This window comes from Myotis nattereri, assembly GCF_964212035.1.
Source record: "Myotis nattereri genome assembly, chromosome: 6".
NCBI classification, from domain to species: domain Eukaryota; kingdom Metazoa; phylum Chordata; class Mammalia; order Chiroptera; family Vespertilionidae; genus Myotis; species Myotis nattereri.
The window spans coordinates 24737683-24764628 of record NC_138081.1 but is presented as its reverse complement, the minus strand read 5'-3'; the positions used below and the strand labels follow the sequence as shown (position 1 = coordinate 24764628).

The following is a 26946-nucleotide window of genomic DNA, read 5'->3' as shown; positions in this document are numbered from 1 at the left end:
ATTTCTTTACAGAGAGAAAGGGAGAGGGATAGAAAGTTAGAAACATTGATGAGAGAGAAACATCGATCAGCTGCCTCCTGCACACCCCCTATTAGGGATGTGCCCGCAACCAACGTACATGCCCTTGGCCGGAATCGAACCTGGGACCATTCAGTCCGCAGGCCGACGCTCTACCCACTGAGCCAAACCGGTTAGGGCCTTTTTCTATCCTTTGTATAAGTAAGACAAGCATTTTGGTGTCTCCAAGCTGCTCAGGGCAGGGCTGCTTTTGATCTATGTTATAATTGCTTTAATTGCTCAGGCCAGAGATAGCTCTGTCCTTCACATATGCATTCCTTCCCCATGGACCCTCTTTACTCCCTAAACCAGCCTATTTTGTCACTAGAATTCCTTTCAGTTGTATATTCTTAACACAAAATACTAAAACTACATACATGCAAACAGAGACAGGAACTCTAAAGATATACACACCAGATGTAACTAAGAAAAGCCACAGTAGGAAGAGACCATATAGTCATCAGTCAAATCAATTCTACAAATAGTGACTTAGTCCCTAGAGTGGGCAAAGGAATAGGCCAATTAGTGTTTTTGAAGGTTGACAACTCAGGGCCTTTGGATAGTAAATAGAACCAAACATGCTCTTTAAAGCTGTAAAAATAAAAAGCAACATCATTCAAAGGTATTCACTGACTCACATAATGTTCTTATTCCCTTATTCTTCTGTCCCAACTGGTCTCTGTCTCTCTTTTAGCTCTTAGTCCATAATTGCTGAATTAACATAGCTTGTACCTTCCCATGGGGCTTACTATTACTATATTTTTTCTTTCTTTTTTCCTCAAATCATTGGGATCAGTTTCTTCACCAGTTGGGAGAGTTAGAAGGGTAGGGAATTTTAAAACAGTAGAATCTAAGTCTACAATCTAGAATCTCACACCACAATGTGAAAATGAAGTCCAACAACTCTTGTCCATTTACATAAGAAGGACAGGTTGGGTCAACCTAATCTCATTAAGTGTTTTTAAACGAAATGTTAGTCATCTGACATTTTAATACATTATTATTTATTACTTCTTCAGTCTTCAGCATCTAAGGAAGGTTCAGAAAGTGTTTTAACACCTTTAGCAGAGACACTGCTGGTGTCTTGCCCATGTCACCTCACCTGTGCCATTTCAGTGGACAGCAACCTGATATCCAAATCCCAGAACCTGCTTTTCTTTGGCTGTGGCTCTTTTTCTTGACACCGGAACCTGCTTTTCCCGACAGTATGCCAGATCAGAACAGCCAGGGAATTCATGGACCCCAGGAACAGCTCTCAACCAATGAACTTCTTTGTCCTGTGGCGTATACCTGAGGAATGTATCAACAGTCTAATCCCCCAACAGAGGGATTAGGACTAGTCACCTCTGGTGGTGCTTTGTTGTTAATGCACCTTTACTGTCCATCTGCACTGCCCTGTATCACTGCCCCCTCCCTTCTCAGTGTTCCCTTCACCCACAATCTGCGTTCAAAATCTTTTCTCAGGGGCTGCATCTAAATAAACCCAAACTGAAATAAAACCAAACCATTTCTCATCTCTCTGGGGGGTCATCAGCCAGTCTCTATAAAGTGAATCAGCCTTGTGCATATTTTCCAGGAAGGAACCATGTGAATAAAGCTGCAGTGATTGATGGAGAAAACAAGAGTTCTGGCAACACTCCACCTTTCTGTGCTCCGCTTCCTCCCACGTTCAGCACACCTGGCTTATTTAATCAGGGCATCTTTGGGCACAATGACATAGAAAACCCCATGCTGAAAATGAAGATGAAAAGTACCCAGAAACAAAGACCACGCATCTCCCACCATTGTGGTTATAACCGGCCATGCTCACTACTGATCAGCTTTGCTTCTTCATCTATTAGTTTGCCATTTAAGATGCCGGTGGATTATGAAAACATACTATCCTTTCCTGACCATTATTTTTGGCTTTCTGTCTATAGAAAACTAAAAGTTAGATGCAAATTAGTGCCAACTTAGCTGACTTTAGAATCTCAAGCAATGAATTATGAAAGGATTGTGATAAAGTGCCTTTATTCCATCTGACTCATGGCATCATGTTGTTGTTTGGGGGGAGGTAAATATGTTACCTTTCCAAACACAGTCTTGCAGCTGATTTTTATTGCCTCTACACAAAGTGCACTGGCTTCCAAAAATAGGGGTGTCTGTGTGTCAAGACTGTACTTCTATTGTTGGCCTCTAAGGTTTTCCATTACTCACCATCTTTTCCACATTATGTGCTATTAAATAGAACCACAAAGAGTAGTTATTTGCTGTGGAGAGTTACTTTACTTTTGTGTTCAGATTGAAAATTGGTTTTAGACAAATGAAAAGAAACAGAATGTTAGCTTATTGAGAGAAACGATAATCTATTTCCATTGCTTTTGACTAAACATAAACAAGCTCTGAATTAAGAAGGCATTATTTGGTTGGGAAAAAAAATTGGAAAGATGCTAAATTGGCATTTCCATTGCTTTTGTTGTCTAAAGTCCTCATTGGTCAAAGAGAGAAACCATTTTGTTTACAAACAAATGCAATGGACTTTTCGGACAAGTGCCATCACACTGTGAACTATCAAAGTGGTTATGAGATCAAAGTAAAGACAAGCGGGGAACTTGAAAGGCATGTGGCCACTCCGCTGTTCCCTCTGTTTTCATATGCTTGGGAATGTAAAGAAAGCAGGAGCAGAGAGCCTGGGATAAAACAAGAAAACAGGCTGATCACAATAACAAGGTGACGAGTGCGCTGTCACAGAGAACCTCGCGCCACTTAATTTCAATTTAAGGGGTTGCTGCAATGCATGGCCTATGGAAATTTAATGATATGTTATGGTTCATCTGAACTTGTCAGCTGGCCCCATGCTGCGATAATCAACTTTTCAATGTCAGACTCATTTACTCCTCGAAGAATCCTGAAATAGCCGTTCTCTCCCCATGACTTTCCCCAGGAATTGGCAGCAATCTGCACAAAAACAACAACAACAACAAAAAAATGAAAAAGTTGAGTATCACACTTTGATATTTTTAAATCCTGCCTGTAAAAACAAAGGGAACTCATAGATAGCTTTACATATCTTTAGACTTATTATAAATTGTAATTATTAAAAACCTAAATATTTTCTAAATAATAATAAAATGGTTATACCATTCATCAGTTAGATGACTATACATGCACATTTATGTTGGCAACAGCCAGAATTGGTGGCCTCAGGGGACATACAAGCTACAGTTATCTACTATGTGACTGGCCCAGTGCTAGGCATGTGAGCAAAGATAAATTATGCATTATGCTGTGTTTAGGGAGCTTATATTCTAATGAAATGCAATCATCAGAAGGCAAGTGCTGAGGTAGAAATGTGCAGATGTGCTCTGGAAGTCAGCAGAGGGGCATCTCGCCTATCTGGATGGTTCAGGGAAGTTGTCATGCGGAACATGCCACATGAGATGCAGGTTAGAGCTTGAGCATAAATTAGCCAGATATAAAGAGAAGGAGGGAGATTCAGGTAAAAGGAAAAAGGAAGAGCAGAAACACCTAAGCATGAAGCAGCATGAAACTGAAATTAAGCAATGAAATTGTTATAAAATTAGATCATAAAACACAAGCAGGTGGTAGGTTATGAGGCTGGCATGTGAGGTAAAGAATTCCACACTGAGAAAATAATAGTGAAGATAATGTCAAGTATTTTAGTTGTTTCCAGCATGAGAGCAAGCTGGATTAAAATTTTCCTTGCAATATTTTGTAGGAAATGAGATGGATGGATTTAAGAAGGTAGACACAAGAGGAAGGGAAACTAGCTAGTAAACTTGCCATAATTAAGTTGGAAGGCTTAGCAGAGGCAGGGAAAATAGGAAGAGAAAGAGAGATGTTCAGAAAGTGAAGCCATTAGGAATTAGAAATTTTCTTTCATTTTTTTTTTTAATTTTTAAAATATGAGGATGTTAGCAAGGGAGTTGGGATAGGTCCAGAATGACTCTTGGGTTTAGAGCTTGAGGGAGTACGTGCATAGGAAAGCAAAACACATCAACGCGGTGTATAAAGAGCAACATGAAGGCCAAAAGGGCACACAGAAGGGAGTCAGCTGACCACAACTGAATGCAACAGAAAAGCCCAGTCGGATAATAGCTGCGATTGTTCATGGGCTGGTAAATTAGAGATTTCACAACAAGAGCCTCTACACTTGCCTCACATTCACCCTACACTGAGCCTGAGATGGAAAATTGTCTTGGATGTGATCTACAGTGATATTCTCAAGGCATATGTTGTTGCAGTGAGTTTTTTATTGTTTACTACCACGTAAGAGAGGGCAGGTTTACTCAGCATCAAAATTGTCGGCTTTAAAAAAAATCTGATTTTCATAATTTCTTTTAAGATTGGACTCTTTTGCCTGGACTCTTTTGTATGAGTTTTAGGATTGTTTTATCAATTTCTGTGGAAAATATCTAAGTATCTACAGAGCCTAAGTATCTTTTTATACTATTGCCATAGGACTTTTTAGTGTCTCTTTTTTAGATAGTTTGTTCTTAATGTGTAGAAATGCAACTGATTTTTGTGTTTATTTTGTATCCTGCAACTTTACTGAATTTATTTATTAGTTCTAATAGATTTCAATGAAGTCTTTAGGGTTTCCTATATATAAGATCATATTATTTGCAAACAGAGACAGCTTCCCTTCTTCCTTTCCAATTTGGATGCTTTCAATTTCTTTTCCTTGGCTGATTGCTCTGTTAGGACTTCCAGCCCTATATTGACTAGAAGTAAGAGTAGACATCCTTGCTTTGCACCTGATCTTAGCATGAAAGCTTTCAACCTTTCATCATTGAATCCAATGTTTACTGTGGGTTTGTCACATATGGCCTTTATTATGTGAAGGTATGTTTTTTCTAGACCCAGTTTTCTGAGTATTTTTATCATAAAGGATGTTTGTTGAATTTTGTCGAATGCTTTGTTGTACCAAATGAAATGATCATATGAATTTATATGAATTTTATCTTTTGTTTTGTTAGTATGGTGTATTACATTCATTGATTTGCATTTGAACTATCTTTGTATTTCACAGATAAATCTAACTTGATCATGATATATGATCCTTTTAATGTACTGTTGAAGTCAATTTGCTAGTATTTTGCTGATAATTTTTACATCTATGTTCATCAGGGATGATGGCCTATAGTTTTCTTTTTTTTTATAGTATTCTTATCTAGCCTTGTATCAGGGTAATACCAGCCTCATAAAAGAAATTTTAGAGTGTGCCCTGCTCTTCAATTTTTGGGGGAAGAATTTGAGAAGAGTTGGCATTCATTATTCATTTAATGTTTGTGGTAGAATTTACCAGTGAAACTATTTCAACTTGGGCTTTTCTTTATTAGGAAGCTTTTGAATACTGGCTCAAGTTCTTATTCACTGTTCTGTTAAGATTTTCTATTTCTTCATGATTCAGTGTTGCTATATTGTATGTTTCTAGGAGCTTATCTATTTCATCTAGGTTATCCAATTTGTTGGGGAAATGTTAGTCAAGAGGTACAAACTTCTAGTTATAAGATGAATAAATTCTGAGGATTTAATATACAGCATGATTATAGTTAAAAGTAATGAATTGAAACCTTGAAAGACGGCAAGAGAATTTATCTTAAATCATCTCACCATACACACAAAAAATAATAACTATATAAGGTGATGGATGTGTTAACAAACCTTATTTTGGTAAGCTTTTCCAATACTTAATTTATATAAAATCATCACTTTATGCACATTAAACTTACTTCAAACTTAGTCTCCTGACACACAAATTATACATATGACATAAAGATGAGTGATGTTTACTTTCATTTCTCCCAGAAATACTTTATATTCACATACACTGAGAATTAGACTGTAGACATTTGTCTAGGTAAGTGATCTGATCCCAAAGGATAATAAAATTTCTTTTATCTCCCCAAGAGAGCCAACATGTTAGAGACCAGACAAGGTCCTAAATTAAGAGCCAGGGTGCCAAGAGTATTGGAACATTATCTCCCTTGGTGTTTACCTGTCAAAAAGGATGAAACCCATCTTTTGAAGACATTATCTGGTATTTATCAGGCCCTTGAAAAGACACATTTATATTCCTAAGGGCAAAAGTAAGAACAAGGTACTTTTTTCAGCTCATCTTAATGGAATAAAAGGATATGTGTGTGTGTGTGTGTGTTTCCTTTCCTCCTAGGAAAGGAGGAGGTTGCTTGCCTCTCTCCTCTATATAAATGGAGAAAATCCATTGTTTTCTGTCGTTCATTTATGGAGTGTAAACTGCTACCTCTATAGAAAAATCCCATTGGCTCTTAGGCTCTATCACACACAGCACCTGCAAGACTCAAGGGTGGGGAACTAATGCTGTGACATCTGGCTGCTGATTTTGTTGTACCAATAGGAACTCTTTTCTTCTGACCCAAATGCCTAATACCATTAGGACATCTCAGGCTCTTCACAATTCTTGACAAAACAGTTCAACAGTACTTAAATATGTTATAGCTTAATTAAAGCAATGTTAAATTTTATGCAAAAGTAAATCATTTCAGTGACTTGATTGAATGCATAGATTAATGTTATTCATTCACTCATTAAACAAATATTGTTTATGTTCCTACTATGTACTAGTAACTTTGCTTTGTTTTTTGGATACATTGGTAAATAAGGCAGGTATGATTCTGGCCCAAAATAAATATATATACAGTTTAGTAGAGGAAAAAGTCAGAGCATTTTTAATAAAACAAAATATGATAAATTTTCAGTCTGATTCTTGTATCCTTACAACTTATGTTAAACAATTTATCCCAAAGAATCATATTAAAAGGAAATCCTGCCCTTATCCCCATGGAATAAACTTTTCTTTAAAATTTTTTGATAAGTAGTAAGTTCAGAATTGGTAGTAACAACAACAAAAGAAGTTTAAAAGGATAGTGTACATGTTTTGAATATATGAGTGTGAGTGAGTGTGTATGCATTGTGTGTGTGTGTGTGTGTGTGTGTGTGTACTACCCATGGGGCTCTAGGATGGAAATGATGAGGTTAAAGATAAGAGAATCACAGTTTTCCTTTGCACTTAACATTCATATTCATATTTACTCAACAAATTGCTACCAGACGCTATATGCTAAGAACTGTTGTGAGATAAATATATTAATCAAAATACTTGTTTTTTCTTTAAATACTATATTATTATACAATTGAATAGCTATTCAAATTCACTTAATAAAAATCTCATTCAGAAACTTAATAGTAGGTATTCAAATAACATAGCAAATTAATTTTAACTCTTTAACATTAATATTATTGGCTACTTCAAACTTTATTTTAATGAGAAAAATGATATCTAAGAACGCTAAGTATGTACAAAGATGCATCATTCTACTTTAAGCTCCCATATATGAAGACAGATACAGATACATTCTTGGGTGGTTGATTTTGTGAGTAATTTGTGGAGAAACCTAAATAACATGTCACTCTGGTAAGTACAAGTCCTAATACATAGTGTTTTATAAGTTATAATAAGCCCTCTATTGTATGCACTCAAACAAATATTATCACCTTTTATACTATTTCTAAAAAAACAAAAAGTGTATAAGGACTTGAGACAATTCATCATAGCTTATTGGGATCAACTGAATATTTTAGATAATATATTTTAATATTTTAAAACTGTTTCTTATATGTAACTTTCTATTATTTTTCACACTAGACATTTTGTCTTTTTCCATAAAGAAACCTGTGTATGTTATAATTGGCAAAAACAAAATAAAAGCACTTTACCCCTATATATAAATAATTGATGCAAATGTTACAAAAGCATAATCCATAGCAAAAATTCTGTAAGAAGACAAAATTGATTGACATATATGAGAGAAGTCTAACCATTACTTTACTTTTAATAGAGATGATAATAGAAAAAAATTTTCTGATTCTCATTTTGAAATCTTTTTTTACAATTTGAAATAACAGTCATTTAGGAAAACTATCACTATAACATTAATTATTGCAATGAGTTTTGCATTGGAGAAAAATACCAGTATTACAAACAATAATTTGGTGACTTAAGATGTGATGAAATAATACAAAGCAGGGGCTAGAGACACAGATGATTCTAAAATGTTCACTTCACAGTAGAAATTCAAGTAGAGTTACATACCCAAAATTTTTCTTTTCGCCCCTGGGCTCCTCTCAGTGTGCCCCATCTACAAATAATAATAATGGTAATAATAATAATAATAATAATAAAATATTGGCATACAGAAATATGCTTGTATAGTTTTCTTTTTTACTATATCATTATTTACTTGCTCAGAATATGTTCATCTATAGCCAAAGGTTTGAAATCAAACTCACTGACTAAAGGAGATAAGTTTTAAGACAAATGGGTTATGGAGGTTTATTTTTTGTTTCTATTTTATTTTTTAATGTTTATTAAAGTACAGTTGGCATAAAATAGTATGTTAATTTCAGATTTAAAAAAGGGATTTGGTAGATAAGTGGATAAAGAATATGTGGTGCATATATACAATAAATATTATTCAGCCATAGAAAAAGCTCACCATTTGTGACAACATGGATAAATCTAAAGAGTATTATGCTAGTGAAATAAATCATACAGAGAAAGACAAATGCTCTATAATTTCACAGAGGTTTTAATGTATTTAAAGATTCCTCCTTTCTTTATATCTAGCCCTCTGAAACTCTACATATTAGCATAAATTACAAATCTCCAAGACTAATGATAAAAAACGATGTAAATATGGATCATTGTTACACATAAAAGAATTTATGTAAAAGTATCCATTTGTATACAGTATTTCATACATCTAATGTGGAGTTTCTTTATACATGTGTATATATGGAAATAAAATCCTATATTCCCAGTAATGGCCCATTTTCAGTGTAACAGTTCATAAAAAACTCAAACCTACAATATCTCATTTTTTTTTCTCTTGACTAAAACCAGTGAGGCAAATGTTACTAATATGTTCTATTTCCTAATAAAATAACAAGACTTGTCCAAGATCCTAGAGTGAGAAATGTTGAACCAGGACCTCTAATCCCATGCTCTTTTTAATAAGCTGCTTTTGTTATAGATTCCCCAACTGCAATGTGTCCTGAACAGCATCAGTTTCCTGTTGAGAAACCATACTGACTATGACTTTCATGGGACTTAATAGATTGTGAGAACACAGTTCTGCCCACATATCACGCCATCAACCCATCCCTAATCACCCAGATCTCAACATCAGAGCTCCTTTGAGCTAAATCGTGGCATGCCATAACATAACGAACATTCCTGGAAGAGACACACATTTCTTGTTCAAATATTTTCAACATGTCAGTTTGCAGAAAGTTATTTTTCGTAGGGTACAGAATAGAATAATGGGGCCAAGGCACATTAAAGATGACAGGCTTATGGCAGAGATCTTGAGGCATTTAGGAAAATATACTAATGCAATTGGTTCCTTTGGCATGAGAATGAAAGGATAAAGGTGATTTGGGATAGAAAAACACTAAAGAATAATGTTTCTTTCTCTTGTTCCTGACAGAGGCTGAGTGCAATTACACTGATTGTCATCTCTCTTTTAGTTCTCTGCTGCACAAAAGGGGATACTTTAAGGTTTCAAATATCTGGGCAATGTAATGGGTAAGTTTAAACTAGTTCAATTTCCAAAATCATTTTTGTACTTTTGCAATTGCATTTACATCCTTTTCATTTTTCTAAAATGCCGTCATTATTGATAAAAATGACCAGTCCTATATGTGTGTCCAAATCTTTAAAGGACATTATGTACTTCAAAGAGTAGATAGTATCTGAAACTTCGTCACTCATTTCTACTCTCTTTTTTATCATGGCTATCAAAACAATTTCAGAAGTTTTACCACTCAATCAAACTTGCTTTTAGATGCTTTGGCTACTAGTTACCTAACATAAAACACATTCATATTTTCTCTAAACATCACTATTTATGCTCTTCTTTCCTCCATTTATATCTCTTCCTTATAAGACTAACATTTATTTAGACAGACTGAAAACTTAATCTTACTCTTCTCTGATTGTGTCTTTAAATTTCTGTTCTAAAGCAAGTTGTACAATAGGTTCATGAGCTTGAGAGTTCTTAATAGTGGCTTTTTTAGCTTCAAGTGACTGTACTTCATGTGAAGTTTATACTGCTCTTTTGAACATTTTTCTACCTCATTAAATTGTTTCAATTATTTGTTAAGATCCTTTAATGCTTATTTTCTCTTAAAATTTAGTGACATCCAGGTAAATGCCAATGTTTTTTAAAAATCTGGGCAAGTCTTAGCTCATGTAACATATTTCCCAAGGATGCCTGAGAACTGAAGGTTCCCTCCATTGAGTTTACTCTCACTTCAAGCACATGATCATTTAATCTCTTTCTTCTGTATTCATTTTATATGCTCACTTTTAGATAGTCCTGGAAATACCTTTTTGCATAATATCAAAGGTCTTAGTGGAGAAACCATAAATTCTGTAGAATAAATCCTGAAAACTCATTAAAAAAATAAGGTAAGATTTTATATTGCTAAGGTTATGAATATTTTTAAAATTTTGTTGATTTTATTGGGATGACATTGGTTAATGAAGTTATATAAGTTTCAGGTGTACAATTCTATAAAACATAATCTGTATATTGTATTGTGTGTTCATCATCCCAATTCAAGTCTCCTTCCATCACCATTTATCCCCCTTTAACCCTCTTTTTCCTCCCCCATCCTTCTTTCCTTCTGATAATCACCAAATAGGTTATAAATATCTTTGTACGTGTTCTATTTTAAAAGAATGTTGTTCTTTTCAGATCACCATGATAAACAATACTATATTTCTTAAAACCCTATTTTAAACTATGTCTAGATAGTAAAATTATTGGAACCAAATAACTACTTTGCATAAGATTTTAAGTGATAATTTTTTCCTCACTTGGTTTTGATTTTTCCAAATGAGTTCAATATATCCAGTGATTATCATATTTGACATGGTAAAAAAAGAAAATTAAGGTAAGCCTTTCTTAAAGTAATATTCATACTCCCATTAATATCTCGTTTTTAAAGGAGAGCAAAGAATAAATACTCCATTTATCTCTGATTTTATTCAGCAAACTACTGTTTAGTATAAAGAAGATATATCTTTTGTCTTCAGAAGCTGACAATCTAATAGGAGTGATGTTGGGAAATGAAAAACAACGCATAAAATAAATTGAATTCTTTAGTTGCTACTTTTATAAAAGCATGCTTTAAATATGTCTATAGGTTACAGATGAAGAAATTAACTGTCTGTGGAAGGCAAAGACAACTTCCTTCACGTAACTGAGCTGAAATTCTTCAGCTAGAAACAGGAGTATGGAATGTTAGGCCCAATCAATTAGTGTAAAGTCAAAAGAGAGCCAGGAAAAGCTTATCTCTGCCTCATCTAAGAGCAGCCCTTGGTCCAGCATGACTGGAGGACAGCGATGGGAGACAGGAAATCAAGTGGGGAAAGCAGATTTGGCTGTCAAGAGTGTACAAGCCTAGCAAGCTTGGCATTCACAAAGCTGGTGAGAGACATTTGACTACAGGAGGTGACATAATCCAGTTTTTCCTTCAGAGAGACAACTCTGGTGTTCCTGTGACGGATAGATTCCAGGGGCAGGAGGCTGAAGACATGAGATGAGTGCTAGAGTTAAAGCAAGAAATAATGAAATCCTGAGTAAGAATGTAAGACCCACAAAGTGTTTATTTGTTTAACAGCTGAATCTCCAACACCTAGAACTGAGACTATTGCATAGTCAACCCTAATTAGATATTTGCTGAGCAAGGGCATTGAAGTACACTTGCAGTGGGCATGGACAGGAGGGCACAGATTTTTTTTTTTAATATTTTATTGATTTTTTACAGAGAGGAAGGGAGAGAGATAGAGAGTTAGAAACATCGATGAGAGAGAAACATCGATCAGCTGCCTCCTGCACATCTCCTACTGGGGATGTGCCCGCAACCCAGGTACATGCCCTTGACCGGAATCGAACCTGGGACCTTTCAGTCCGCAGGCTGACGCTCCATCCACTGAGCCAAACCGGTTTCGGCGAGGGCACAGATTTGAGATCTACTTTGGAGATAAAGGTAATGGAATTTCTGGGCCAATTTATACCGACAGAAAGGGAGAAGACAGAGTCAAGGTTAACTCCGGGATTTCAAGGTTGAATGAGTAGGCATATCAAATGTGTCATTACTTGAGGTGCACTGCACGCTGCACAGAGATGTGTTCCCGACGATCAAGTTGATTTATCATTATAACAGAGGGGCTTCATCTTCTTTGAGTTCTCTCTACTGATAGTGGTTCTGCATATTGACCTTTAAATTCATGGCTTTTCAGGGTTTCTGACAGTTAAAACATTGTAAGAACCAAGGAAAGCTGATTATTAAAAGAAATTGTGGAAGAGCCTATCTGCACAGCTAGGAAGTCTTCTGTGATGAGAGTAATTATTTCCTAACTCATGTGTCAAGGTCCCAGGGGCTTAGGAATCAAGTTCCTTAAAGCAGGTCTCACATCCATCAAAGAATCTGGAGTTACAAGAACAATATCATGTTTAGTTTATACTGATGGTAGGCACATTGCACTGTAGCAGAATCGACTGGACTCAAAAGCTGTGATGCTTCTGATGATTTACTGCTTCTCAGGTCCCCGCATGTGCCCCATAGACTTGACGATAGGAATTCTAACTCCTGTTTTCTGGGCAGACCAATTCTCTGTTAGTGAATATAGATCCAGACAGATAAAAACAAAGTTTCTAAAAAAAATGTATGTAGTACAGCCGACTAGAACAGGAAATTTCAAAGGAAAACAAAGTACAAATGCATAAGAAAGTCTGATACAGAACTCCTAACTTTCTTATGAAGGAAATGAAAGTCAGATAGGATGCAAGCATAAAGAAATCACCAGATAAGCCTCCAGTCAATAATAATGATATGACTACTCTGGGCATAGGATTTTGTGTTCAAAGGTGACGGCAGATACATTCTCAGCTCTCTTTACACAAAAATTTGAAAAATAACTGCAGTAGCAGTGAGGCAAAGATATGCAGGTTGTGGCTGCTTTATGAAAGTTCTACCAGGGACACTTATGACGTTACTAAGTGTCCCTGGTGAGTGTGGTGATATTGAATATAATTGAGAGCTATCAGAATGTGTGAATTAATAGATCAAAGGTGAATGAAAATAGACTGCCTAGGAAAGCACCATAAAATGAGAGCATTCTCCCCTCCCATTTCATTTTTTTAAAAAAAAGATTTTTAAATTGATTTTTAGAGAGAGAGGAAGGCAGAGGAAGAGAGAAAGAGAAATATGTGCACAGGACGACACCCAACCAACTGAGCCACACCGGCCAGGGCTAAGATCAGGTACTTTTATTGATATGTTCTGCACAGGAACTACAAATTTTATCAAAGATTGGAGAAGCAGAGGGAGATTTCCAAAAGATAATTTTTGTATGACAATGTCAGAGGTAATTGTGTACTCCTAATATAAATTAATCATCCAATCAATGATACTTATTGAGTTGCTGACATAGCTCTAATCCTACTGTATCCTAAAATTCAGGAAGCAAATATATTATAAGTATAATATCCCATGTAATTTGACCAATAAATAAAGTATGGTGGAAATTGACAACAAGTTTGTACCCAGTTTATGCTCCAGTCAAAATGATCTGCTGTTGAACTGCATTTCCTATATTGACAGAATATACATTCCACAACCACGGGAAATGTACAGGGGAAAGAGGGCAAGGCGAAAACCAGTCATTATCATCAATGACAATTAATGGGGTAATATCTATGAGGCTATACTTTGAGGAAAACCTTCAGTCCTTCGATGTTAGAAATAGAAATGGCTTTTTACTGTCTCATAAAATCTTAGCATTGGAAGGAAACTCAGAGATTATAGTATATTCCCAGGATTGGCCAACTATGACTCACGGGCAAAATTTGGCCCACTGCCTGATTTTGTAAATTAAGTTTTATGAAACAGTCAGGCTCATTCATTTCTGCATCACCTATGTCTTCTAATGGCAGAGTCAAACAGCCAAGACCATATGGTTCCCATAATTAATCGAACTCTTATCCAATTTCCTTGCTTCATACATAAGACAACTGAGGCTAAAAGAGGCTAAGTAACATTTCAAAATTATATGGTAAGTGGACAAATTGTCACAAGTGTCTAAGGAGCAATTAATAACAAAAGTGATAAAAAGTGAGACGAGGAGGAGGCAGAAATGGGGAGGCATGGTGGGCCTTGAAGGATTTGTAGTCATCCCAAGAGGAAATGAGGACATACCTGAGAGAAGAGCATGACCTAATGCCAGGAGGCAGCCTTTGTGCATTCATAGAGAAATCATGAAAGTTTGGAGGGAGTAGAACTGTAGGCAGCCATAGAAAAATTAATCTGGTAATGGTTAACAAGAGGAACTAAAATGGAAAAGTGTGAGGTTGGAGGCAGGAAGAACAGCTTGGTCATTATAGCAATATTCCAACTAGGGTTGCATTCATTCAACCATCTCATTTGTAAAATAATGAACATAATTATTACAGTGATGGGATTAGCAAGAATAATATTAAGTGCATCAATATCACAAATGGTACTGATCCATCATCTGCAAAATTTGTTTTCCTGCAACCGTTCCCTTTTTATTGCAACATAAACTTGACCTGACCTTCTCTTTGATCTTATTGAAGTAGTCAGTAATATTCTACATGCTTTTTGTTCAGAGAAGACATTATAAATAGCCATAGCCACACATGCCTTTTAAAATTTCCCAGTTCATTAATTCATCAGAATTGTCATATATGTCACATTCCTGGAATACAGGATAATATCCCAATACAAGATTCTGAAATGGTAAGCTTGTATCATATGCTTTTAAAAATGTACAGCGATTACCCTGAAAGCACGCTCTCTTGTCACACTCATCTGACAGAATGAAGTCAGAAGCTACTATATGGTACTTCCTACTCCTGAGGGCCCCTCCCCCAATCAACATCTCTGGAAAGTCACAAACATACATTTTATCTGATCTCCATGTCAAGTCTATTATATTTGGCATTTTGAGAGCAACATCTACCATAGAAGCTATTAGATTACAAAATAAAACCTCCAGAAAGAACTTATTAAGCTAATTTGGAAGGTAGCACTGTATCAGGAGCTAATAAAACTTCATCACACAGGTCCCCAAAAAATGAAATATCCACAGACATCACAACTCATCTCAGCAAGAGGTAAAGTATACTTTCTCAGTAAAAGTATACTTTCTCAATAAAAATATACTTTCTCAGTTCTCAGCCTTACTAGAACCCATTGCTCTCTCTATATATAAATCTAAGGGATTTGCCTATACTCGCTGTCTTCAATTGGACCATTTGTTGATGTACTACATCCTTCCTTGATTTTATCAACTAGGAAATTGTTATTTCCAACCCCACTTATTTCACACAATGGGCTAGAGTAAAAGACCAAATTCCTATGACTTACGTAGCTTTCTTGGTAAAAGTAGAATCATTATCTAATTTCATGAAAATTTTGTCACATTTACCAAAGAAATTAATCATTTCCTCCTACAGTCACATTTCTCCTTTCCTTTTCATCCTAATTCATCTACTTGTGTTCTCAGAATAAGTTGGATGAAAAAAAAAATTAAATAACAATAAATTGGAATAATACGTATATTATATCATAGATAGTACTCATTAATGCCATAATTAGAATCAGCTCCAAGTTATACTTACAAAAATAATTCTGAAAGCAGATTCAGAGTGATAAAGAAAAAAATATTAAGTATGAATTTTTGTAAAATTAAAGGAAGTGTAAAGCAAGTAGCCTACTAGGTGGCAGATACACTGTTTCATTTTATCCTCACAAATCAGTGAGGAAACCATTTATTATGCCAATGTAATAAATGAGAAAACAGATAGAGAGGGATTAAATAGCCTTCCTGAGATCACACAGGGAGATGGGCAGAAGTAGCATCTGAACTTGAGTTTGACTCCAAAACTCATGTTCTTCATGCTCCACAGCATGACCTCTAAACCAAGGTGAGCCCTGCACTGTCTGGAAGCAAAACAATCTTAGAGACCTTTGTGTGTGTACACATATGTACATGTTTTATGCATGTTATAAGCCACGTTTTTATGAATGTTAAGATTTTCTAAGAATTCTTTTTAAAAGAACATGTGCACCATGCCTTCACTTAAAGAAAAATAAAGCTTTTCTTTTTTGCCATTGTTGCTCTGTTTTGTATGAATGGCAATTACAGGGTAGAACGGACCTGGTCAGTGTTTGAGATGACAAATCAATGAAAGACCAATGTCAAACAAGAGAAGACAAATGGAGCACAAAGTGTCCTGTCAATATGATTCAGTGCTGACAGAGAAGGCAACACAATTCAATCAGCACTGAGAATACAGGAAAAATAAAAGCCATTTATCAGTTTCACTGTCCCCAGGTCCCTCTCCACCTCCACTCTCTGTCAATGAGTTCAGGTCAAAGGATCCCAAAAGTCTCTAGAACCTCCCAGTGGCTTACTGGATGACAGATTAATAGCTTTCCATCGTTGTGTCAAACCAGTGACTCCTATTTTATTTTATTTGTAAAGACTCTCCATGTTATGCATCTCAGTAACTCCAGCACCTAGCAAGGTGCCTAGTACATGATCATTGCTCAATAAAATTTGTTTAAAAGTTTGAGTTGAGAGTAAATTTGGGGAGCATCTATGTCAACTGAATAATTGCATTGTTCACTTTCTAATTAAGGTTCAAATATTTTTGGAAGTCATCCTATACAATAAAAGCCCAGCGATCGAATGGTAGAATGACCAGAATGGCTGGTTAACCAGTCACTATGATGTGCACTGACCACCAAGGGGCAGATGCTCAATGCAGGAGCTGCCCCATGGTGGTCAGTGTGCTCCCACAGTGGGAGCACCACTCAGTTGACTGGGATAAGCGCTGCTCCTGCAGTGGGAGCAGCTGCTCAGAGGGCAGGTCCACAGCCACTTGGCTGACCGGGATGAGTGGCTGCTCCCGCAGCAGGCAGATCCTCGCAAGCCACACCCACCACCAGGCACAAATCCTGTGCACTGGGCCACTAGTTCAATATAATAGCCAAAGGATTTTCTTAGCCTTCATATAATCATAATGACTTTGGAAAATTTTTCATCAAATTTAATACATACACAATATGAAAATATATGAATGGCACATAAGAGAAATAAAATTCAACAGGACTTAAGATGAAGATAAAAGAATATTCTGAAGTAATTTGCATCTACAATTATAATAACTGATACAAACACAAAGACTGAGCAAGCAGAAACAACTTCCTATTAGTCTTTCTTTTCCTACAGACTGGGATATGTGTTTTATGTGACCTCGAAGCAACATTTCACACTAACCATTACCACTTCTCGGAACCCTCTCTCTTCCAGGTCTGTGTGACACCAAGGCTGGTTCTCCCTCTCTCACCAATTTTTGTTCCCTTTACTATCCTCTCTTTCATATTTGATCTTTAAATGTTGGGGTTCTTCAGGTTTCAGTCTGTAATCTTCCTGTCTACTCCTGTGGCTTTAGCCCATCTAAGTGATAATCATTTTCAGTGGCTTCTCTTTGGACTTACAAAATGCTATGGTTTCACTCCATAAATGTGTGTATGTGTGTGTATTTTACATTTCCATTGGGAAGTCTCCAGAAATCTCAAACTCAATATATCTAGATTAAACTCTTGCTTTCCCTGATACCTCCATCTGCACCTCTTCCATTGTTCTCCAACTGTACAATGTGTTACTCAGAGCATCTGTGTAATGTGTTACTCAGAAAAGATACTTAGTACCTACCCTTGACGCCTGTTCAATGTGTTACTCAGAAAAGATATGTGGAACCTACACGACACCTTCCTCTCCAATGACTATCCCTTCCAACAAATTACCAAATCCTGTCAATTCTACCAAAAAGTATACCTCATGCTTGTTTATTCATATTCAAAACGTGCAACCTAGTCCCAGCTACTATTATTTTTTTATTAGGACCTCCCACATTACTTTCCTAATTGTTCTTCCCCTTCCTCTTTCATCTCCATAATTTCATTCTCTAACTGTAACTAAGAAGTCCCTGCAAGCTTTGTCCTGTGCCTACTTCATTTCTTGGTTTTCAACCACATTATTCATACCTGTTTCTCAGCTTTCCAATAACTCCCAGAAAACAACAAAACAGTACCTGAGAGGCAAGAGTGAAGCATAATATTTGGGGCAACATAACTGTTCTAAGAAGAGCGTAATAATTTACTGTGGAATAGGAATATTTGTCCAGTAATGACGAATGCTGATTGGCACTTGGCATCATGGGGCTATCTCAGTGCAGCAGAGCTTGAGTGAAACAGTCAATATATCATGGTAATGAAGCTAGCAGCTGTACACATCATTGTGAACTTGAATTCAAAATGTAGGCTGGGGGTTGTACCAGAGACCAAGGAGATAATAGGTGATACTAAGAACAATCTACAACACTGTCTCTTGACAACTACAAAGTCTGGATAGATTTCTTTCTGTTCATGGAGGAGATAAAAGAGGGAACCACTTTTTAATTTGATTTTTGGTAAGAATATTTATGCATCAGAAAACCATTACATCTGTTATTACAATAATAGTAAATATGCCAAGTATTTTAATATTACCTAATTTAATATTCTCAAAGTAAAAAAGAAAATAAAAAAATATTATCTTGCAATGCAAGATGAACACTTTTATATATTGTATTTTTATCCCTTGTACATTCCCACATACAACTTTGTAAAAAACAATACACATGAAAAGGAAAATGGCGGGGGGGGGGGGGTGGCTTGCAACCTAGTTTAGTATCTGGTGAAAACTGTAGTCTTACTTCCCTACTCTGACTGATTTGGGCGGAGCTGTGGAACCTAACCCCAGGGTCCTGCCAGCTGACTTGGGTGGAGCTGAGGAGCATGCCCCCAAAGCCAGCAGCAACAAAACTGACTTGGGCAGAGCTGTGGGGTCCCTCAGGGGCCAGCCACAGGAGGAGATCTATAGGTCAGAGCCTCCCCACGAGTTCAGTTCAGGCTTTGGATCCAGAATTCCCCTGGACTAGCAGATTTGCAAAATAAAGGTTAAACTTTCCTCCCTCAGAGTGCTGGCGGATCGTGCTCCCGCGCATTCTGCCACAACACCACACATACATAGAATAATATCCACATATGTATTATATAATTAAATATGTATATAAATATAAATGGATATCATCCTCAGTTTTTTATTTAAAACATCAGAAGCCTTTTGTTAAAATGCTTTTTAAAATTTATACACTTTAAAGAATATCCTATCAGGAATAGGAGTATGGTGTTGAGTTCATGGATGTGAAGCACTTAAAATAGCGCCAAGCAATTTAAACACTATACAGACGAGTTAGCAACAATTGCTACTACTTTTCCCGTCATCATCCTGGTTCATGGGTCAGTGCTCAACCACTGAGTGACACCAGCCAGGAGACCTCACTTATTTCTTACAAACACCCTTCCGTGTCCAACTTACAAAAGGCTAAACTCAGCTAACTAAATAGTAGCGATAGGTTTTTGATATAGATGTGTCTGACTTCAGTACACATATTCTTAACGCTGTGCTGTGTTCTAGTGGTTTTACAAAAAAGATTAGTGGTGAAGTGCCTTGAGCTGAGTATTGATTCTACAACTAACCAGTGTGTAATCTTAATCTCTGGAAAAACTCTATGCCTGTGTTATCTTTTACAGTAGGTTACTGGGTTGATAAAATCCATGGTCCTTTTTAGATCTTAGATAATAAAATATTTCAAGTTTGGAAAATGGTAAATTTTTAGACATTGAATCAAATTATTATTTTAATGCTTCTTTTATATTTAATATTTACTATCAAAATACTTAAAACTGGTAACAAAAGTGAAATAAAATAGTTTAGCATTCAAACAGCTTCAACTTTGAAAGTTGTGTTTCAGAAAGATATAAAGATCTGAGGGTATAGAGAAGAGGGGGAAAAGGATTACAAAAGTAGAATCCTTAAAAAATAAGTACAGGCTACTAAATAATAGTCTTCAAAAGGCTAAAAAGGTTATTTTATCTTTTATAAACAAAACATACTGACTCCAATTTAAGTTATTTTCTGACTCTTTTTAGTATTACTGGGAAAATAAATAGTAAAAATAATTGGATAAACAGTGAAAAAATGAAAGCAATGAAGCAATATAAACACCATCTAGCATTAAGATAAAGTGGTAGAAATTGAATAATAGATTGAGACTATTTTGAACAATACACACCAGAATCAAGAAATTAAGAATTTAATAAGCCACAAAAATGTATTATAAAGAGTAAGGAAAAGGTGGATTATCCCATTATGTGACCCTGGTGCTTTTAAGCTCAGAGTTTGGAGAAAAAATTAGGTAGTCACTATACATCATTCACCCAAATATCTTTCAGGTAGATTGTTGACTTAATTATTTTAAAAATAGAACATTAAAACCTCAGTTAAAAGTTAAAGTATTGTCCAGGTCAAAATCATTAAAGATAAATTTATAAAAGCCAACCACAAACTGGGATTTAGTCAATATTATAAAAGGGTTAATGCTTCCAATGCATTATGAGCTCATAGACATCCAAAATTTAAAAACTAAGACTCTATTAGGAGAATGAATAAGAGAAAAGAATAAAGAGTTTACAGTAGAAAAAAATGCAAAGAAATAATTGAAAATTCAGCTTTTTTTTCCCCTAGGGTCATTTCCTTCTCTACTCCCCACTTATTTAATCTCTAATGCACCAATACACTCTTAGGTGAGGTTCCCCTTCTCTCTGCTTCTATACAGTTTCACCTTATTCATTTCCAAACCACTGACTTACATTATATGTTGAAGAGGATGTCTCTCCTCCTACTACATTTTAAACCCTTCAAGTGGAGGCAAGTATTTGTATGTATTTCTCAGAGCTCAGATCTGCCAATGTGTCAGGGGAAGAAAGATTCTTTTTCCATTTTGAAAGTCATTTAGTTTCTGCTACTTGCCTTGTAGCAGAAACTGAATTTCAGTTTATTGAAATCCCATTTCTTTTTTGTATGACAATTCCTGATTTCAGATATGTCTCATCTGAAAATAGAAGGATTCAGAACTAGGATGCTGAACTGAACTGTGTGAAAATGTGAAAGATTATTTAGTCTCTTTATTGGGAACATCACTTCACAGGATGAGAGGTAGAGGGGTGTCACACAGACACTTACTGGTACTCTCACTGTAAAGCAAATTATGTTGAGGCAAAGACACACAAATTGATCTAGAGATAACAGAGGGATGTTAAGCAACTCAGAGACAGTGTAATAGTCAGAGTTAGGCTAAGCTCCAGGATAAGTCATTCAATAGAAGAATGCCCCTCTGACTTGGCCTACTTCTTAGATTCATTTTTCATTAGATTCCTCCTTCTATACTCAATCCATATTAAGTTCCTTCCAATTCCTTAAGGATGCCATATTCTCTCTCACTGTGAGATTTTGCATTTGCTGCCCATTCTTCCTGCAGTATAATTTTCTCTTTCCAGAGACCTTCTATAATTCCTACTTGCTAAACTAAACTACAAAGCAGGTGCCACCTCTTTCCAGTCTTCTCTGGACCCAGAACTGGGGTCATGTGCCTTCCTATATGAAGTACATCCTCACTAGTCAGTATAAATTCCTGTCCTATTTCCATCTCCACACTTAAGACACTGTTTATTAGCATTTGCTTCTTTCTCTTTCCAGCCTCCTCCCTGCCCTCCTCGTTTGAGAACAGGAGAAGCATATTATTATATTATTGGAATTTGTATTCTTAACATTTAGCACAACACTTCATACCTATTATGTATTTAAAGTTTCCTTTTGAAAAATTAAGCGAAAGTCTTTTTTAAAATATGTGTTTATTGAATTTTAGAGAAGAAGGGAGAGGAATATAGAGAGAGGAACCTGGAGAAGAGAAAAACATTATCAATAGTTTGCCTCCTTCTCACCCCCTACTGATCAAGCTCACAACTCAGGCATCTGTCCTGACCAGGAATTGAAACAGGGACCTTTTGATCCCTGGATTGACAATCAACCACTGAGCCACAGCAGTCGGGCGCAAAAGTCTTTATATAAAGATTAAAGATGTATGGTCAAAGCAAGTGAGAATAGAATTTTAGATAGAATACAAGAATGTTTATTTCTTCCCTAAGAAAATCTTTATAAAAAGAAAAAATATAGCAATTGCTTGAGAAAATCTATGTAGTAAACAGACACTGAGTGGACTGTGACACTGATCTTCCTTTTTCACATATATGTGAATGTAGCATTGGAAGAATATCAATTTTGAATCAGAAGGATTTGAAAAGTTTTCTAAAACACTCTCAGTTTCTTATATCTGGTAAAATAGAATAATTTCCATTACATAAGGATTTTACCTGGTAAATATGAGGACTGTAGTGCTACCTCAGTGTCTATGGATGTTAGTTATTACAAAATATATTATTAATTTAATCAATCTCATAGAGCAGTAATTCTCAAAATTTCTCTAAAAGCGGAACACACAATCACAGAGGACCTGGGAGATGTCAACCAAGTCAGCACTTCATAAATTTGAGTCTTTGGTTCTTTTCCTTTAAAATATATGCAAATTTGAAATTCTACCCCACTATTTAGCTCTGTTTGTTCTGATATTAAATTAAAATGTTCTTGCCAAATCGTTTATATTTCCCTGTCACCTTTGCAACTGGGCCAGAGCCATGTGAATGGGTTCTAGCCAAAGGAATGTGAATGGAGTGAGAAGAACCATTTCTGAGTGAAGGCTTTAAAAGAAGTGAGTGTAAGAAACCTTCTTCCTTGCCCTAGCTGGTTTGGCTCAATGAATAGAGCAAGGGTCCTGGCTTCAATTGGAGTCCAGGGCACATGCCTGGGTTACAGCCTCAATCCCCAGTGTGGGGAGTGCAGGAGACAGCCAGCCAGTGATTCTCTCCCATCATTGATGTTTCTATCTCTCTCTGCCTCTGCCTTCCTCTCTGAATCAATAAAAAATATATTTTAAAAAATAAAAATAAAAGCACTACATTAAAAGAAACCCTCCTCATGATCCTCTTCATTTTCAATAGGCTGAATGAGGTCACAATATGTAATCCTAAAAGGTGGCAGATCAACACAATAGAAAAAGTTTGAGATCCCTGAAACCATATGAAGAAGAACTACCCTAAAACTAGAATCACACACCTTGAACTATTATGTTAACAAGAAATAAACTTCTATTAATATATTTGAAGTATTAATTATTTTGAATCTATTTGTTATCGCAGCTACTCAAACCAGGGCACCCACATCACCCCCAAAAAAGAAAAAGCTAAACATTGTGCAGTTGAAACATCTCCCAAGACCCAAATTAAATGTTTTTGTATTACTTATACCAATTATCACACATTTATTTTCATTTTATAAGTAAGTGTAGTTGAAATGTTTATTAAACTGTCTTAGACCTTGTCATGCATTCAAAACCTCTAATTAAAACATCTGCTTGGAATTGATCAATTTGCCAGGGGTTAAACTTAACATAGCATGAAAACTCAGGCTTAACATTCAGAAAGAAAGAGGGGGGGAATAAAGATGAATGAGAAAATACAAGTGGTGACCCCAATAAAGCTTTGTCAATAGCACTACATAAGAATCTGTGCTCCTGGAATCCTTGATACTTATGGTAATGTATAGAAAATATAGGAAAAATGTATTAGAAATTTAACTCTGAAGCATTATTTTTATATTCTCCTAGAGGACAAGTACCTTCACATAGGTAGATGAATATCAAAGATTTATGACTATAAAGTAGAAAATCAGTTGTTAATATAATTAGGCATTAATATAGAAAATTATGGTTCTATAACACTGTATTTATAATATTTAAAATATCAGTTCACATAATATCATTATTACATGATTAATTTTTTCTCAATAAAAAAATCTGAAAGGTCAAAATAAATTAGAGAATCATAAAATCACTGAGATTAGAATTAGCACAGCCTCTACTCCAATGATTTTTCTCCAAATCCATCAGTCCTCTTTTCATCACTCTTATTAAAGCTTTCTGTCATTCAGCAATACTTACATTAATATTCATATCCTAAACCTTTTGTTTTTCTGACTCTTCATTGCACCCATCTGGAAAATTCAGTTGGGTAAATTCAACTACCCAATGCTCTTTGTGTACACACAAGAGGGCAGAATGGTAGCATTAGCAATGTATGGCAATCTCTTTGGGTTCCTCTGGGCAGCTCTCTCTCCTAAACATCTAGAGAACCATTGCAAACCATCTCTATTCTCCTCTAATTTCTGATAATGCATCCCTCCTACCATTTTTTCCCTCTACAGATAACCTTACCTTCTACTATCTGAAGATAAAAAATGAAGGTATCTGGTAGGACTTTTCCTCAATTTACCACTATCTTAAATGTTAAAACAGATTCATTGAAACTTGTCCTCTCTGCCTTTTCTCCTGATACAATAGAGTTGACAATCTCTCTCTAAGACCAATCCTCAATCCTTCCAGCTTTCTGAAAAATCTTACAATAGCAACTTTTGAAGTAAAATCTTCTGGCCTCTTCTCTCTTTTTGTAGGCTCATCGTTTTTTTAGCCAATCTTTAAATATTGGATTTTTTTTTCATGGTTTAGTCTCAATCAATCTTTCTGTTTTTCTTACTCTGCTCAGTCCTATCCATCTTCAGCACTTATCTCTTATGACCTTGAGGTCAGTATATCTATCTTCTCTGACACCTATCTGCAATCTTATGTCTTACAGACACCTCAAAAATCATCACGCCCAATATTGAACTTTCCCGTCTCATTGTCCATGCTCTATTCCAAATCCACATCATGTCTGCCAGCTTTTCTCCTTCAATATTTTTGATCCATTCATGTCTCCCCAACTCTCCCACCATCTTACCAAGTCTAGACTGTTATCTTTTACTTAGGTACTACAATTTGCCTTTTTACATAACATTTTTATAGTAAAACAATCTTTCAAAGATCATGCCACCTTTCTATTTAAAAAAACTTCAGTGAGCCTGGCTGCGGTGGCTCAGTGGTTGAGCATTGACCTAGGAGGTCACAGTTAGATTCCCAGTCAGGGCATATGCCTAAATTGCGGTCTCAATCCCCAATCAGACAGAAAGCAATTGATCACTGATTCTCTCTCAACCCTGATGTTTCTATTTCTCTCTCCTTCTCCCTTCCTCTCTGAAATCAATAAAGACATATTGAAAAAAGAAAAATAAATAAATAACTTCAGTGACTTCCCTTTGCTCTTAAAATGCTTAACTAAATGTGTAACATGCTTCACTGAATACTGTAAAATGGCATACAAGTCCCTGCCATCTGAGGTTCAGCAATCATAGCACTGTGTTCATACAATGTTTTGTATCCTTCTGACCATAGGTTTTTTTTTTTTTTTACGCGAGCTGTTCCCTTTGCCTGTTCTTAAACAACCCATAAATCTCAGCTCAGACTTTCTTCCTCAGGGACATTTCTCAGATTCTAAAGTCTAGATCAAATATTGTATACTCTCTTACCACTTTCAACCCTGCTTTTGTAAAATGTATAATAACTTTACATTTTTTGTGTGTTTTTGTTTGATATCTAATTGCATTGTGAAGTCAAGGACTATTGTTTTATTTTTCACACATTGCCTATTACCACAGCTCTAGGAACAACATGAGTTCTATTTTTGTTGAAAACACAGAAAAAAACAAACTTAGAAATCATTCTATCTGTGCCCAAATTTAAGTCATCATGGTAGCTATGCACCAAGGTTTACAGAAATCTCTTCCTTGATTTTTGGATGATTCACTAAAGCAGATGCCTTCACAGTCACTTATTGAAAACTTGTTTAATTTCTATAATTTTGCAGCATTTTAAAATGTATTTTGGGGTATTCAATTTAATTTTAAAAACTGGCATTCTCTATCATTCATTATGTATTTGAAAAACATCTTTGTTATTTTGTAATTGGTTCTTCCTGGATTCTTTTCATGTTTGCTTTCCTTTCAGCTTCCATTTCACAATGGTCTGTCTTCTGTCTGAGTCACTACACAATATTCATGTAATGTGAAAAAGTTGATATTGTTGACATGGAGCACAGACACAAAAATTAGCACCCAAGCTCGGGTCCTTTATATAACACAATTTTAATTGTGCAGCTATGCATCAATTAGTAGAATATAAGTTTAATGAGGACCAGGATCTGTGTCTATTTTGTTCACTGAGACATGTCCGGTACCTAAAACAGCACCTGGCATTTATAGGTACTCTATGAAAACTTGTTAAATAAATAAACTTTTACATAAAATATTATTAAACAATGGAAAAAATATGTCCTGAAATTATTTTATTATTCTCTTTTGACTATATCACCAGTAAAATTCTGTCCCATAAGCAGGGGTAACAATATGAAGAAAACTCAATGTTTACCCCAATTATTTATTTTAATTTTCTAAATTTTTTAAAAAATATATTTTTATTGATTTCAGAGAGGGAGGGAGAGGGATAGAGAGATAGTAACATTAATGATGAGACAGAATTATTGATTAGCTGCCTCCTGCATGCCCCACCCTGACCAGGAATCGAACAGTGATCTCCTGGTTCAAATGTCGACACTCAACCACAGAGTCACACTGACTGGGCAAGTTTCCAAAATTTATACTTGATAGATTTTTTTTATTCAAGACTTTTTATTCATATGATTTGCATATTAAAATCATATGCAAAAAGTAAATGGCATTAATGCACTATATTCTCAACTTCTGACTTAAGGATTTTAAAAAACTCAGAACCCTTTCTGAACAGGGACACTGGATAAACT

At 35.7% G+C, this 26946-nt stretch overlaps 1 protein-coding gene across 4 annotated transcripts in view; it reads right to left on the bottom strand.

Moving 5' to 3' along the window:
* Positions 1-2052: 2052 nt before the first annotated feature.
* The window catches only part of TINAG (tubulointerstitial nephritis antigen), a 73911-nt gene continuing 49017 nt past the window's right edge, over positions 2053-26946 (bottom strand). For all 4 annotated transcript variants that reach the window (XM_081093531.1, XM_081093534.1, XM_081093532.1 and 1 more), the window contains 2 exons: positions 8192-8237; positions 2053-2994 (listed from right to left, as the gene is read on the bottom strand). In XM_081093531.1, coding sequence (XP_080949657.1) covers positions 2860-2994; positions 8192-8237 — 181 coding nt within the window. In that variant the 3' untranslated portion in view covers positions 2053-2859. The remainder of the gene's footprint in view (positions 2995-8191; positions 8238-26946) is intronic.